Source organism: Gorilla gorilla, chromosome 2 (genome assembly GCF_029281585.2).
Source record: "Gorilla gorilla gorilla isolate KB3781 chromosome 2, NHGRI_mGorGor1-v2.1_pri, whole genome shotgun sequence".
Taxonomy (NCBI): domain Eukaryota; kingdom Metazoa; phylum Chordata; class Mammalia; order Primates; family Hominidae; genus Gorilla; species Gorilla gorilla.
In genome coordinates, this window is record NC_086017.1 from 157692718 (window position 1) to 157709971 (window position 17254).

Below are 17254 nucleotides of genomic sequence, written 5' to 3' on the forward strand. Positions count from 1 at the left end.
GCAAGCATTGTGCTCAGTGTTTTACATATACTCTCATTTACTCTACAAAGCAACCTACATTGAAAATATCACCCTTATTTATAGATAGGAACTCTGAGGCTTTGAGGTACTGCAACTTGTTTAAACTACCACATAACTATTAGTTCAGAAGGCAGAACCTGGTTTACCAGCACATTTACCTATACGAAATTTTTTTTAAAAGCAGGCAGAACTTGAAGCCTGATACAAACTTCCTATGCCTCAGCTTTCCCACATACATAATGGGGATAACTGACCGTATTTACCTCATAAGAGTATTCTAAGAATTAAAAGTGTTAGTCCACATTAACTCCACATTTAAAACAATGACCAAAGCATGGTAAGATCTCAATTTTAAATTATCCTTACTCTTAGCATCATTGTTATCTTAAGACTTGTGCTATATGTAATCTTGGACTTGAGAAACAAAATCAAGCTGTAGAGAGATATATATCTATATATATAAACAAACTCTCAAGTCTGATTATATCTGAACTGTATTATTTATGTATATCTACTTTTAATTAGTGATAGGGTGGATTAAATCATTCTCTTAAGTGCCTTGGATGAATATTATAGACTTACTAATGATTTTTCAAACACCAACCCTACAAGAATTTAGAGCAGATGTTCTCAACCCTGGCTTCACCTTAGAATCACTTGGGGTGTTAAAAGATTACTATTCCTTGAGTCCCACCACTGGAAGCTATGATTTCATTTTACTGGAATAGTGCCTTTGCACTACTATTTTTAAGTGCTTCTGGGTGATGATACTTCAGTGCAGACAAGGTTGCCATGAGCCACCACTTGAGAGTCTGAGCTTATCTAGCTCATATTCTTTCAGTTGCAAACATCTGGATGAGATCCGGGACCCGCAGGGAGGTTTCTTGCTAGGCAATTAAACATGACATTCAGCTCCTAAGCACATTTGTTTACTCAGAGAAGAAAACACAGTGGGGTACATCCTTCTATCCAAACCACATTCCCTTTGATCCTAAATCCTCAGGATGCTCTTTCAAGACGTGGGTAGCCTGTCTGCTTGTAAATCTGGACATGCCATGGACTTTGCTATTTTTAAAGTTCTAGTAGTTTTGATAACTGCATTTGCCTAAATGAAAATCTCTGAATTCTTTCAGGCATTGGTTGAAAAGAAAAAATGTACTCAATTATGTATGTAGTCAAATGACTCAATTACTTTTCTTAGAAATACAGGGTGGAATCAGCATATATATAAAAATAAGGCTTTCATATACATTATAAAATTAAAATGAGAATTATTCCCAGGTAACTGAATTTCTATTACTTTCAGTTTTAAGCAGTCTTACTATTTTGATGTGACTCTCACTGAACACATGCCAAGCTACTACATGACTCAGTTTATCAGAAATAAATTTCCTAAATGTGATTAAATGATCATAATTTTCAGAACAGATGGAGGATCAATAAAATATTTTACTTAACATTTGTATTTTAGGACGTACAGTCTTGTATTTCATTTGCTAAATGTAAACCTAATGTTGTTTTTACTAGCTTTCTTTATACCTTTACTGTCCTCTATAAATAAAAATTACTTCTGTGGAAAATGATAGCCAAATAAAAATAATCAAGAACAACTAGGCTGCCAAAATTTTATTAATATAATTTAAAAAAAAGAACTACTAAAATAAAAACAAATGCACAATTCTCTCTCTCTCTTACTCTTTCTCTCTCACTCTCACTCTCTCTCTCTCTCTCTCAATTAATTTTACTTTTTCTTCTTTCAGCAACTACTTTACCTTGGAATGCTGTCGGTGGATACTGAGGAGGATACCCAACTGGCAAGTTTGTTTCCGGGTGAGAAGCATTCATCTGTGGGTCTGCAATTCAAGGAGAGGTAAATAGATGTCTGATTAAATAAAATATATATTAGAAAGAAACAGTGTATTGTACTTAGATAATTGTAACTTGTGTGGTCTTATGCTGCATTGAAATAGGGAAAGTAAAATTTTCACTTAACATAAGCTGTGCCTGTTATCAGAGCTAATTTGCAACTAGCAAATTTGTTTCAAACAAATTCTCCTTTAGATAAAATGAGACAGTTAAGTTACTGGGGCTGAATTACCAGTTTTTGAAACATCCCTGATGAATGTTCAGTTCCACGTTTTGTTGATAATAAAACAAAGATAGCTTTAAAATTACATATAGACTACGAAGAAAGAGATAAATGAAATTAATGGGATGTGAGGATGGTAGAATTATGGATAATTTTAAAGATATCTATCATCATTGCTATAAGAATTATTATTTTAAATATTTAAAATAATGAATATACTTCAGCATTTATATATGTTATGCTTACTCTGGAACTACACCAATGAAGTTGAACCATATGAAATTCCCCAAATATGACTGTTTTTGACCCACAAAAGCCATGTTTAATTACAATACACTAGCATATTAAACTTTGTTATTTGCTAATAAGGCTTGAGTAACCTTAATATATGCACAAATGGTTCAACCTCCTAAATATTAATATTCATGTCTATCTAGTCATTCGGTTACCTACCGCAGCCAGTCTCTAAATATTTACTGAGCATGTCCTGTGTCACCCTTGAATTAGGCTCTGTGGCTACAATGGCTCTGCTTTCATACAGCTTAAGGTGTAGTAGACACTACACTTATCTCCTTATCTGTTTCCTTATGAATTACTAACTGTAAATTCAAAGTCTTTTGTTTTAGAATCATGGAGACATGGCATCAATATAGAAGAACATATAGGTCAAACTTTCACTGTAACACATTTTTCTGTATGTGTCTCTATTATGAACTTTCAAAGACCACTCAACTTGTGAATCGTGTGGTTTTATCAGGAAGACTGGATTGTTTCCCCCGCCCCCTGCCCCGGCCTTTCTCCTTCATAAATAGCTTCATCATGACTTCAGCGGAATCCAGTCCATGGTGATTGTGTAAAATCAGGCAAAAAAACCACTCTCCTACTCGTTCAAGACTAGCCTGGCCAACAAAATGAAACCCCATCTCTACTAAAAATACAAAAATTAGCTAGGCATGGTGGCACGCGCCTGTAGTCCCAGCAACTCAGGAGGCTGAGGCAGGAGAATCACTTAAACCTGGGAGGCAGAGGTTGCAGTGAGCCGAGATCGTGCCACTGCACTCCAGCCTGGGCGACAGAGTGAGACTCCATCTCAAATAAATAAATAAATAAGTAACACAAAACAACAACAAAAAACAAATGAGGACTTTTCCCTGGACAAACATTGCAACATACCCTGTGATTTCTGAATCATCACAAATCTCTGAAACTCCCCATCATTCTTTCCCATCCATTCTCTTCTATTTCTCAGCGTCAAGTGACTGACCTAACTCCCTAGTTCTCTAGCTAATAAGGCCCTGCCTGCAGCCCCTACTCCCAAATTAAGTTGGAAACAACAGCATCAGACTCAGAATAGATTTCAAGAAAATATTTTGCAAGTCTGAAGTAAAGATCTACCCTTGACAGGTATGTCACATTGTGATACCTCTTAATAAGCAACATTGCTTGAATACTATAACATAGAACACACACACATACACATATACAGGAACAGACAGACTCAAGAAATCACGAGCTCACAATCTCTGGGCTTTTGGTACCAAAGCAATGATTCTGATTTCAGGCATTCCAGGGGGAATTCATACAAGGAGAATGAGTGAATGGGCAGGTGTTCAAGTAGAACAAAGAGCATGTTAATTATGGTTTGATTACTGCATTTTTGAAATGCAACTTAAAATGGCTTATAAGAAGTACAAGTCTATCACATTGTCTTAAAGATACTTTATTTTTATGTCTACATGTATGTATATATACATATTTACACATTTATTCACATACATATACACATTTTATTTCTATTTATGCAAATACATTCATACATACATACAATTATATATACAAAACTGAAGAGTTAAAAGTTGACTATGACCATCACCAGATACATTTTTGTACATTGAGTGGAATCAACTTAAAGCCTGTGGCAAATAAAACAGTGTAATGCTATATAAATTTACATTTAAAAAGCTTTGAGTTTTGTAAGTAAAAAGAAAATCATAAAACTTCACATGGGAAAAGCAAGGAGTCTAGTCCTGGAGATTATTTCATATATCTAATAAGGGTGACACTGTAGTGACAGATAAATATTTTTTGTTACCTCAACAAAGATGAAAGAGAGAATAAAGAAAAGCATCTCAGAAAAACAGGATTTAATTTTTGAATTTAATTTTCCCTATGTAGTGGAAATTTTGAACATAATTTTCCCTCTGTTCTTCAGAACCTTGATATCTTAATAAGACAGTCTTTTATTACTTGCTTGATAAATATCCATCTTACTTAGAATTTTCTTGAGAGAAAAAAAGCCAGAACATAATGACTGGTATTTACTTAAAATACAAACATGTGTCTGTGATGAAATATACATTGAGGTGTGTATCTGAGGAGTTTATGACAATGAACTCAAATCTTATTATCTGTTAATTAGTATGACTTGAATAATCTTTACACATATAAAATACATAAAGAGAATATTGTTGTGGTTTAAATATATGTTACAGAACATATTTCCCAATAAATCTAGCATTTCTTAGCTTTCCAAAAGGCTTTCTTATTTTTAATGAAGAACCTAATGGTAGTGCTATTTTTGTACATCTTCTCTATAGTCAAAATACTGAACTAGACATTGTATTCTGGAGCATAAACAACAGAAAGCAAATTATATACTTTCAGACACTGAATAAAACATTACGACAAATAACAAGTTACCAACAGATTAACATTATAAGGAGGAAAGTAAACATTTAAAATAAATTACTTACTTTGTTTGTCCATGATTAAAACAGTTCTGAAAAAGAAGATCTGACATTAACACACTGTCTACAAGGCCACAGGTCAAATATAACAGTTGAATCGGGATACTCTAAAACTGCACAGTCACATTCATAGGATATTCCTCTTTATTCATCCAGCCCAGCCTTACCTGGTCATTTAAGCCCTTTGTGCTTGACTGCATTCCCCTTGCTGTGTTTCTGAGTAGGAATTTAGAAATTGTTGGTCAGCTCATGATGGTGAACACATTCTAAAGCCTTTTGGGAAGAGGGTCCAGTGAGGCAGAAAGCCATAAAGACACACTATGAGCTAAGACTCCAAGTAGTAACCAAGCTAATAACATCAACCTTCACAACTTGCACAATCTAAAGGAAACGCTTGGTTCAGTTCCCAGTCTCTGGACTGGAAATGCTTGGCCCAGTCTCTGGGCCCCAGGAATGTTCCAGCAGGAAAGCAAAAAATGTTAATTATCAGGTCACACTACTGCAATTATCTTGGGAAATGTAGGTCTTGTGGACCTGTTCTTTGCAAATTTGAGAAGGCCTGAGACGACTCCGTGCATTCAGAGATTTTTTTTTTTTTTTTTTTTACCAGAAAACCCACTCTCAGGAGTTGTCACAGCCATAGCACCTTGACCACCCAAGTGAAACTTTGTACTCGGTATTTATACAGAAACATAAATTGCAGCAAACATTCTACTCAATATTTCTGCCTTCCAGTGCCTTGATCCGATCCTAGTTTTTCCCACTACTATCCTGTCACTACTTTTTCCATCTCCTGTAGATCCCGATGCCCTGCATCCCTTTTAGCGACAATGCATTAGGCAAAACTCTGTTACCCAACATTTTTATCTTGGACCCATGCACACTAACACAAACTGCCCTTCCCCTTCCCAGGCCCACTCCAGTGCTGGCTACCCTTTAAATTATCTTACTGTGCAATCCTAAGTGGTTAATAAGTCAAGTGATCCCTCTACATGCTCAACTAAAATCTAGACTTCCCAAGAAGAAACCGCCTTCCTCCTTGCTGTTTCAGAATTATTTTTTGGCCACGGGTGGTGGCTTATGCCTATAATGCCAGTATTTTGGGAAGCTGAGGCAGGAGGATCACTTGAGTCCAGAAGTTTGAGACCAGCCTGGGCAACATGGACAGACATTGTCTCTACTAAAAAAAAATTAGCCAAGCATGGTGGCATGCGCCTGTAGTCCCAACTATTTGGGAGGTTGAGGTGGGAGGATTGCTTGAGCCTGGAATATTGACGCTCTAATGAAGTATGATGTCATCACTGCATTCCAGCCTGGGTGACAGAGCAAGGCTGTGTTTCAAAATAAAGGTTTTTTTGTTTGTTTGTTTTGTTTTGATTATTGCCAACTTTAAGCACAAAATTTTATAATCAACTTAAAGTCTTAAGAACATTCCAATTATAGTCAACTCTTAATTATACATACTCAAGAAGTTAAGCAATGGTTGAATAATTCAAAATGGGTTTATGTGGTCCTGAAATAAATCAAAAGATGTGTTTGTGTTACTAACTTCCCAGATTTTCTTAGGACAATAGGAATCTCAGTTTGCATTAACTGGTCAGAAATTAATGCTGTAGACCCCATCAAGCCAGAAAGGTAGAAATATTAAAATTTATACTTTTCTGCTGTTAATCTATAAGGTGAGCAATAATAAACACATGTAACCAAAGTAGACTAAAAGTTTTCAAGACTACATTTGTTTTAGATTCCATCATATGAAGAACTGTGTAAGACTAAATTCATACATAAGAGGACATGATTTTTGTCAATCTCACATTTCTACCATCAAAGACTATACTTTAAAATGCCAATTTTCTTAAAATATGCTAAGAGTACTTTAACAGATATATCAGAAAAGATTAATACATACCGAATTAGAAGTAGGTAGTATCCTTTAATTAACACACTGGGCTACACATCTCTAAAGTCTTTACCTGCCCCTTGCTTCTTATAGGATACCTCTCTATAACATGCTTAGCTTAAAAAAAAATTCTATGGCCTTTAACCAATTTTAACAGAAATTTTAAGAAACTAGTGTTTCAATTATTCTCACCTTCCCTACAGGGTCAGAAAAGCACTAAATAATGTCTAAGGGCAAATCCTAAATAAAATGTAAGAGAAGAAACTTAGGCAAGTTTTTATTTTTTATTTTTTTTATTTTTTGGCAAACAGACTACTCAACTGAAAAAAATTCATAGTTTCTGGATTGCAGATCTATACATCTGAAATAGAAAATATTTTTGTCATAATTTTAAAAATAATTTTTCTTAGCATTTAGATGTTTTAGGCTTTCGAGTCCCATGCAAGCCAGAAATAAAGGATGTGCTGCAAAGATAGGGAATTCATAAACCCATGCTATGCATCCTGGTAAACAGTGGTCCCCAACCTTTTTGGCACCAGGGACCGGTTTTGTAGAAGACATGGACCAGTGAAGCAGGAGATGGTTTTGGGATGATTCAAGCACATTACATTTATTGTGCACTTTATTTCTATTATTATTACATTGTAATATATAACTAAAGAATTATACAATTCATTATAAGGTAGAATCAGTGGGAGCCCTGAGCTTGTTTTCCCGCAACTAGACAGTCCCATGTGGGGGTGATGGGAGACAGTGACCGATCATCAGGCATTAGATTCTCATAAGGAGTGTGCAACCTAGATCCCTCACACATGCAGTTCACAATAGGGTTCTTGCTCCTATGAGAATCTAATGCCGCTGCTGATCTGACAGGAGGTCGAGCTCAGGTGGTAATGTATGTGAGCGATGGGGAGCAGCTGTCAATACAGATGAAACTTTGCTCACTCTCCAGCTGCTCAGCTCCTGCTGTACAAGCCCAATTCCTAACAGGCCACAGACTGGTACTGGTTGGTGATCCAGGAGCTGGGGAGCCCAGCTGTTAAGAATCAGTGGAGGATCTTCAGCAGGGAGTGTCATGAGTTTCAAGTCCTTGCCAAATGAATAACAACCATGAATACACATGGTATTTGCCTTTCACAACGTCAGAGATCATTCTCTCCTTGCACAGAAATACCGGAAAGGAAAAGAAGCAGATTCTAAAACAATGACAATTTGTTCATATTTGCTCTTTTTCTTCCCACTTGGTTACATTATTTTTAATCTTAAAAGATAAGTTAGTGAGGATGAGACTTACTGGCAAAACTACTGCAGTATAAAATCTGGGTCTTTGCTTTACTATAGGTTTTAGAATTTTAGCATTTATATAATATCTCAAGCATTGAAAATGGTATGTAATAAGCTCTGGTGCAAAATGTTAAGTGTTTATTGTACCTGTACATGTGCCAAGTAGATAAGGCACTGTGTGCCAGGTCACTAAAGTCATCCACTATGTGGATGCCTACATTCCTGTTTGCTGTTATAATGATCCTTTGGGTTTTCTCAAGCTTAATAAGTCTATTCCAAGAAATATATCACTCAGTTTGGGGAATAACTGGGTGTGCCCTGAATGAATTAATTAATGAGTTAATTAATTTAGCATGATAATTCATAAATAATGGCTTCTACCACACTTATTTCATTTTTAATTTCAGAAATACTCAGAGAAAGGGAAAATCATCTTTATGCTGTACCAAAAAATGTAATAAAGTTATGTTGTATATTGTACCATTGGAATAATAATTACTCCGGTATGAACACAGAACTTCAAATATAATCTGATTTTTTCTAACTCTGTTAACTAAGACTTTGGAGGAAACTGAGGCATCATATATTATTTGCATACAAGTACACCTCTGTTAAAATTTTTCTATCAGAAATCATAAGTTCCTATTGCTTCTCTGGACTATTTGATAACTGTAACCTCTACTACCACGAAGAGGAAGACACAGCACAGGGGATTTCCAGTTCTGGCTTCAAAATTCATATTACAGTGAAACTCTTTTGACCCATCTCTCGAGGTCCTGAAATTTTTATCTTACTGCTTTCAAAAAGTATTACTGTAAAATCTGGAACCCAAAGGGGAAGCATACTTAATTTTGAAAGTTCCTAAAACTAAAATTTGTTTACCCACACCAGATTTGGATTATTTATTTAAATTTACTTGTTAATTGCCTAAGAACAAGCTCCTTCCCTCATTCCCTCAAAACAGAGGATAAAGCATTTCACATTCTCTTCAAGCCCCAAGATAGGGATAAATGTTTTGAATTATGTTAGCAAAATTCTACTGCTCTGAAAACAAGAATTCTAGGTCCCTAACTTCCTCCGAATAACTGAGAATAAGCTACTAGACTAGAGGGAAGGTAGGAATTTCAAGTAGGCCAGGGGAACATTACAGAGGTAAGTCACAAATCAAGTAACTTCCACGTCATTTGGGTTATGTTTGTATGTAAACTTTGTACCTTTAAAAATGTTTAGTTAACATCTAAGAAGAAAAAATATTCATCTGTTGAACTCCAGTTTTGGTAAAAGTTAAGCTTAGAAAAAATTAATACATTTAAGCAAATGGGTGGGGCAAGCAGGTGGTGAGGCTTTGAGTATACAGCACATCATACTTGTAAGATACGGGATGAAACTGAGGTGACTGTGGCTGATTATAAATGCAAAGTACCTTGTAACAAGGAGTCATTCCATAAAAATCCTCTTGTGTATTTTATGCTTAACAAACAAAATAAATATGCGTAAAACCAGTTTAGGATAGCCTTTTATATTAAACCTTGAATAAAAATGTAGATGATACTAGGACCAAGTGAGATGATAGTGATCAAGTGTTCTACAAAACTAAAAAGTAAACCAAAGAGACAAAGGAAACAAATACTGAATCAGTTATTCTCATTTGATTGCTTTACTACTCTGAAAAGCCTTTCCTGACAACCCAGAGCTCCCTCACAAATTTGCTTCCTTTCCTCCTAATAAATGGTGAAACTAAACCCATAGAAATAAAAGTGATTTTAATAAATGTGATACAGCTTGCTAACTAGCTGAATTAAGATGATTAATAATTCATATTCTTTGCACCGATGTCTCTAATTCACTGAAAAAAGGAAGACGGACATCCTTCAGTGAAATTTGTCAAAAGACTCTTTTAAGGTTATCTTTCTCATGTAAGACAGAAAAGGCTTGAATTTCAATTTACTCTTGTGCCACTTAGCTTTAACTAGGCCAGGTGCTATGGTTAGAATGTGTGAGCTAAGTTCATGTGTTGGAAACTTAATTTCCAATGCAACAGTGTTGGGAGGTGGAGCCTAATAAAATATGATTAGTTTATAAGCACTCTACCTTCATGAATAGATTAATGTCGTTATCTTGGGAGTGGGTTTGTTATTGCCAGAGTAGGCTTGTAAGGAAATCAAGTTCCACTCTCTCTTGCTGTCTTGCCCTTCCACTTTCCACCATGGGATGATGCAGTAAGAAGACCCTCAGAAGATGCTGGTGCCTCCATACAGTCATGCACCACAACAACAGATCACACATATGATGGTGGTCCCATAAGATTATTTTTACTGTACCCTTTCTATGTTTAGATACATAAATACTTGACATTGTATTATACTTGCCTACAGTATTCAGTACAGTAACATGCTATACAGGTTTCTAGCCTGGGAGCAACACCTTATTCCACACAGTCTAGGTCTAGTAGCTATCTGCCACCTCACTGGTCATTCCTTTTCTTGAATGAGCCAAGTTCCCTCCAGCCCAGGACTTCTACCTGTGATGTTCCCTCTGTCTATAATGCCCTCCACCAACCCACTCACCCACACATCTATAGACTAGTTGATTTGAGACTTCCCTCAGCTCTCAATCTGACTCTCCTCAACACCCCCAACCCCACCACCCCAGCCTAAAGAGTAGGCTGGCTATAGTATCCAGGATTGTGTAAGTAAATTCTATGACGTTCTCACAACCACAAAATTGCCTCATGATGCATTTCTCAGAATGTATTCCTGTGTTTAAGCAACACATGATTATGTTGGACTTCCTAGCCTCCAGAACTGTAAGAAATAAATTTCTGTCCTTTATAAATTACCAAGTCTCAGGTATTCTTTTACAGCAGCAGACAACATATGGAGACACCATTTTTTTCTAATCACTTCTTAAAAGAACATATGGAAAATTGAAGAGTGCAACTATTAAGTTCTGATTAAAAAGTGTTTTGGTTTTTTAATTTAGCACTATTCAGGGCAGTGCAATAGAGTGTGTATATACACAGATACACATATATACATACAGAAATTCTTCCTATATAAATATTCACTAAATATAAAGCTTGTGTGGTTTTTAAGGAATTAATTGAAGGCATAGAGCATGCAAGGCACTATACCTGGCACTAGAGCACAATACCTAGACACTAGGGGAGACAGACAATTAAGAATTAAATATATTATTAAAAATAAGTGCTATAAATAAAATTAATGTTGCTATAAGAAAGGGTTATGGGGCACTAACTTAGATGGTGGTAGGGGGTTTAAGAAAAGTCAGACTAGGAGATGAAGGAAGTCTCAAATCAACTAGTCTATGGAGGTATGGTGGGTGGGGTGTTGGAGGGCATCATAGATAGAGGGAACTTCATAGGTAGAATTCCTGAGCTGGAGGAACTTCCCTCATTCAAGTAAAGGAAGACGAGTGAGGTTACAGAGCAAAAGAGGGAGACATTCTTAGAGATGAAGATGGAGAAGTACATAAGGGTCTGCTCACACACATTTGATGTCTCTCCACCTGTATGTACTCTAAGCTCCTTTACAGATCTAAAGGCAGTTTGATCTATAAACCAGCTATTTTACATGCCACTTTTCTATCCAATTGCATAAATCCACTCTTTCCCTTTATATGTCTTTTTCATTTCCCCGCATTTTCTCGTTGTTCAAAGCCCTACTACTGTTGTAAACAGGGTGGCATTAAGAGAAAGGTTTGCTCTTAGAAAAAGTTCAAGAAGGGAGCCCCCAAACTGCCTGACACGTTTAAGTGTCACTTGTAGTAACCATGTATCTCAATGTGATAAGCCAGAAAAAACAACGACTGCCTGTTCCTGGAACTGGGAAGTGGCCATGCCAAGACTTCCAGGAATAACAGTGCATGAATGAAACCACCTGGGAACCAGAGAATCAGCTTGGAGAAGCAGGAACTCTGTCAAATATTTAAAATAATAAGAGCTAACTTTCACTGAGTACTTTCTGTAGTGCCAGGCACTGCTCTAAGAATTTTACTTTAATGCTCTGTAGCTCATTTAATAGTTACACAATTTCAGAGATGAGGCAATGGAAAGAACATATATAAGAAGAAAGTGGCTGACAGTCCACAGATGTGAAGCAGTAGAGGCCGAATTTAAAGTCGGGGAGCCTGACTGGAGCTAATGGTCTTAGGAACCGTGCTAGATACTGCCACTATCTTTCCTAAGCTGGTATTGTAGAGCGCCTAGCATAGACGTGGGCTCCTGGCGGACTTCATTGAATACTTACTGATAAATGACAGCTTGCAGGCTGTATTAACCGTCCCTTCTAATAGCCCCACTACGCTGGCACATGCTCCTGAGCCCAGACTCTACCCAGGATTCAGGGCCGCTCTCTACCTGTAAAGCAGTGTAGCTAAGGGGAAGCTGAGCCCCGCGAGGCGTTTTCAGGCAGGGCACTCCTTGTCATTCGAATGGTTCTGGGGTGAGCCCCGGTGCCGCTGGGCCGCCTGGGGCCCCTTGCCGTGTACCTGCTCCACTTCCAGGGTCCCTTTCAGAGGCCTCTTGCATTTCTGGCCCCAACCTTCACCCCACATCCTCCACCCCCAGAGCAGCAAACACAACCTGCGGGCCCTCGCGCCGGTTCCCCACAAGTTGCCCTCCACACCTGACCCCGGCCCTGGCCCCAGCGCAGGCTCCGCGCAGTTCCCGCGCCCAAGTCCCCAGGAGGCGGCAGAGAAAGCCGCCGGCGCACCTCTGGCTGCCGCTGTTTCCGCTCCCGAGCGAGACAAGGTCCAGAGAGCCGGGGCCAGGCGATGGCTTCCTCTTCTGTGCCTCTAGACTGCCGGGCACAGCTGCTGCGCAACCTTCTCAGAAGTCAGCCGGAAAAGAGTCTGGGAGTAACCTTTGCGCCAACACCCGCGGCTCCTAGTTTCGTTTCCTGAATCTTACGTACACAACGCGGCTTCCTTTTCCCGGTTCCCGCGCTGGCGCCCGGGGACCCGCGGGACTACTGGAGGGTGAAGGAGCTGGAGGAGGGACTGCGCCCACCACCTGGTGTGAGGCCCCTCCCCTACCCCCGACTTGCTTTCTTGCTCATTGGAGAGACTCCAGAGACGTTTGTCCGGTGGTTAAGGAGAGGAACTGGGACTCCGACACTAACTGGAACTGGAAAGTCATCAGCTGGGGAGTGGCCTCCCCCGGGAACTTTCTTTACTCTTGCTTTGACCTCCATCCCTCGGAAGCCCGTGGCTTTTCAAGGCGAGGGAGTAGAGGCAGCTTAAGACTACAAATGAGGAGGGGCCAAAATTGTTTTTCTTTATGGTGCCTTTTCTTTCTTGCTGTCTTGCTCTTTCTTTCCTTCTATTAAATTATGTGATATTATTTTTTAATTTTTAAGCAGTTATTTGAATGTTTTCGAGCTCACTTTTTTTAATAAATATTGTTCCTTTTTAAACTAAAATAGTTTTTATTCTGTGTATTTAAGTTATTTGTATGACATATCCATCAACTCCTATAATTACACATTTCCCCCCTTGGGGCAAGACCAGCTATAAATCTACTTATTTAGCATAAATCCTGAATACCACTATCATTAACTATAGCCCTCATGTTGTACATTAGGTCTTCCCATTTGTTCATCCTACGTGTTTGTAACTTTGTATACTTTGACCTAAATGTCCCCATTTCTCCTGACCCCACTCCAACCTGGATGACCCTGGATAAACCAGTGGTCCCCAACCTTTTTGGCACCAGGGACCAGTTTCACGGAAGAGGATTTTTCCATGGACCAGGGCCGGGTGGCAGACGGTTTCAGGATGATTCAAGCACATTACATGTATTGCGCACTTTATTTCTATTATTATTACATTGTAATATATAATGAAATAATTATACAACTCACCATAATGTGGAATCAGTGGGAGCCCTGACCTCGTTTTCCTGCAATTAGAAGGTCCCATCTGGGAACGGTGGGAGACAGTGACACCGGAAGTGTGTTGCTTATGTCCAGTCTACTCCGTAATCTTGTTTTGGTTGCTGTCACTGCAGAAAATCCTGCTTCACAAAGATAGGATGTTGGAAATGGAAGCAGACTCTTCAGTGCTTTTGTGGCAATCTCAGGATATCCCATCTTGAGTTTAATCCAGAACATGGGATTTGAAGCTGTCTCAAACATACTTTTAAGGCCACCATCATTTGTGATCTCAAGCAATTGATCCTCTTCTAGTACGGACAAAATCGATTCACCTGACTTACTCACAAATGGATCATGGATACATTCATTCCCAGTTCAGGGTTCTTTTGTGGTTGGGAAGTAATGCTCGAACTCTTTTGAAAGCTAAGATAGGTGATCATGCATCAGCTGAGAGAAAGAAGCTGCTGGCTCAGTCTTCTTCAAAATCTCTGCTAATGTTTGAAACATGTCAAAAATCTCAATGTTCATTCGTTGCCCCCATAATTCCAGTTTGGCTTTCAATGCAACCAATTTATCTGCTTCCTTGAACACAGTTGTCCTTCTCTCCTGAAGCGACAAATTGAGTTCATAGATCGAGTTGAATACATCACACAAGTAAGCAAGTTTTGCAACCCTTTCTGTGTCACTGAAATGTGCCGCCAATGGTGACTGATTTTCTAAAATAAATCTCTGGAGCAGCTCTCATAATTCAAAAATTTCAGCCAGTGATCTACTTTTAGAAAGCCATCTCATTTCTGTGTATAAGAGAAGACATGCATGCCCGGTGTCCATCTCCTCACAGAGCTGCACAAACAGATGTGAGTTAAGAGAATGTACTTTAATGTGGTTGATTATTTTTGTCACATCCTGCAAAACGTTGTTAAGTTCAGGTAACATTTTTCAGCTAGCCAGCATTTTTCTGTGGATGACATAGTGCATAGACTCACATTCTGGTCTCTTTGACCAGAGTAGTGAAACCAGAAAGCCATCCAGTCATGGCAGCCACTCCTTCCATGCATATACCTACACAAAATAACCAATTCAGTTTTCTTGATATGTAATCATTCAAAGACAAATAGTTCTGTGGTTTTGATTGGCAACAAAAATTCACATAATATATCCTTGTGCACATCTTCCTGAAAAATATATCACACACAAAAAAGCATTGTTGCTTTGTTGTCAATATCAGTAGACTCATCAACCTGGATTGCATACCAATTGCTAGAGAGGATTAATGGTGACTCATTAACCCTCTCTAACAATTGTACCTCGATATTCTCTGCTATTTCATCAATTCGTCTAGTTACGGTGCTAGCCGAAAGAGGAATATGTGCTATTTTTTGAACTGCAGCCTCTCCTAAAAGTTCCCAACAAATGTCCTTAGCAGCAGGCAGGATCAATTCTTCACCAATAGTAAAGGGCTTCTTAGCTTTAGCAATGCAGTTAGCCACTATGAATGATGCTTTCAGTGCAGACACATTTGATGACATGGTGGCCTTCAATAATTGCTTCTATGTGTTCTTTGTGTTCATGGTTTCATGGTTTCTGTTTTTTTTTTTTTAAACAAAACAAAACAAAAAACTCCAAAGGCTTGTCTTTTAATGCAGAGTGCTTGGTCTCCATGTGGCAAAGTAGTTTTGCAGGTTTCATGGCTTCATTGGGCAGTTGGTCACCACATATTATACAAAGCAGGATTGGAGAATGTGAACCACCTGTTGCAACGAACCTGTAATTTAAGTAGGACTCTTGGCATTTTCCTTTAAGTGCAGCTTTCTTTTTGTTAGCAGTCTTAGAGTCTTCTGTTATCTCACCTTTCGGTTTTTCCCCATTTTCAAAGACGCTGTCCAATGATGTTTGTTTTTCACTCACTTTGATGTTTTTAACAAAAACTTTTTTTTTTAACAAAAACCCTTGTTTTTCACAAGGGTTAGCTTGTGGGCTTAGCAAAACTGTGACTAAGACAAGTGCACAGTGTGGAAAAGAGGTGCAGATGAAAGTGGTAAAATAATGGGTGGGCCATGAACAGACTAAAATAAGTGTTGGATTCTGACTTAAAGCCTGCCACCAGATGCAGCTATACAATCGAAGTACATCAATTTTCCACTATAAAGCCTGCCTCCAGACACAGCTTAATTGTCACTTGTCACTTGCCCCTCACTGATAGGGTTTTGATATGAGTCTGCAATCAATGTATTTATTATGGTCTCTGTGCAGTCAAAACTCTCTGCTAATGTTAATCTGTATTTGCCGCTGCTGCCCGATGCTAGCATCACTGCCTGAGCTCCACCTCAGATAATCAGGCATTAGATTCTCCTAAGGAATATGCACCTAGATCCCTCACATGTGCAGGTCCGTGGCCTGGAGCTTGGGGACCCCTGCTATAAACCACTATTGTATATATTTGACCTTTTCTTAATTTCATATAAGTGAGATTGTGCAAAATTTTTCTTTCTTTGTCTGGCTTATTTCATTTAGCATAATGCCTTCCAGGTCCATCCATGTGATAGCACCTGGCAGAATTTCCTTCTTTTATAAGGCTGAGTAATATTCTATTTTGTGTGTATCTGTGTGTGTGTGTATACACACAACATGGAATATATGTATCTTTATTTATACAGTTGTCTATTGATGGACACCTAGATTATTTCTATTATCTTGGCTATTCTGAATAATGCTGCAATGAACATGGGAGTGCGGCTATCTTCAGGAGACGGTGATTTCATTTGCTTTTGGTATATACCCAGAAGAGGGATTTCTGGGTCATATGGTAGTTCTATTTTTAATTTCTGTAGGAACCTCCATACTGTTTTCCATAATGGCTGCACCAGCCTACATTCCCACCAACAGTGTACAAGGATTCTCTTTTCTCTACACCGTTGCCGACACTTGTTATCTCTTGTCTTTTTGATAATACCAATCCTAACAGGTATGACGTAGTATCTCATAGTGATTTTGATTTTCATTTTTCTGATGAATAGTGATGTTGGGCACATTTTCACATACCTGTTGGCTATTTTTATGTCATTTTTGAAGAAGTGTCTATTCAAGTCCATTTCCCATTTTTAAATTGGGTTATATGTTTTCTTGCTATTGACTTGTATAAGTTCTTTATAAATCTTGGAAACTCAACCCTTTTCTGATAACATGGTATGCAGATATATATTTTTCCAATCTATAGGTTGCCATTTCATTTCGTTGATTGTTTCCTTTGCCCTGCAGAAGTTTTTGATTTGATGTAGAAATAATATTGTTAAAATTTTCATACTACCCAAAGTAATAT

The 17254-nt window shown here is 38.2% G+C and overlaps 1 protein-coding gene across 4 annotated transcripts in view; it reads right to left on the bottom strand.

Moving 5' to 3' along the window:
* PLSCR1 (phospholipid scramblase 1) overlaps window positions 1–13282 on the bottom strand; it is a 29755-nt gene extending 16473 nt beyond the window's left edge. The window contains exons 1-3 of one of the 4 annotated variants that reach the window (XM_004037810.4): window positions 12775–13282; window positions 4864–4889; window positions 1794–1874 (exon numbers count right to left, since the gene is read on the bottom strand). In XM_004037810.4, coding sequence (XP_004037858.1) covers window positions 1794–1874; window positions 4864–4876 — 94 coding nt within the window. In that variant the 5' untranslated portion in view covers window positions 4877–4889; window positions 12775–13282. The remainder of the gene's footprint in view (window positions 1–1793; window positions 1875–4863; window positions 4890–12774) is intronic. The other 3 variants (XM_063704287.1, XM_063704286.1, XM_063704288.1) reach the window with 3 other exon arrangements.
* Between the last annotated feature and the right edge of the window lie 3972 nt (window positions 13283–17254).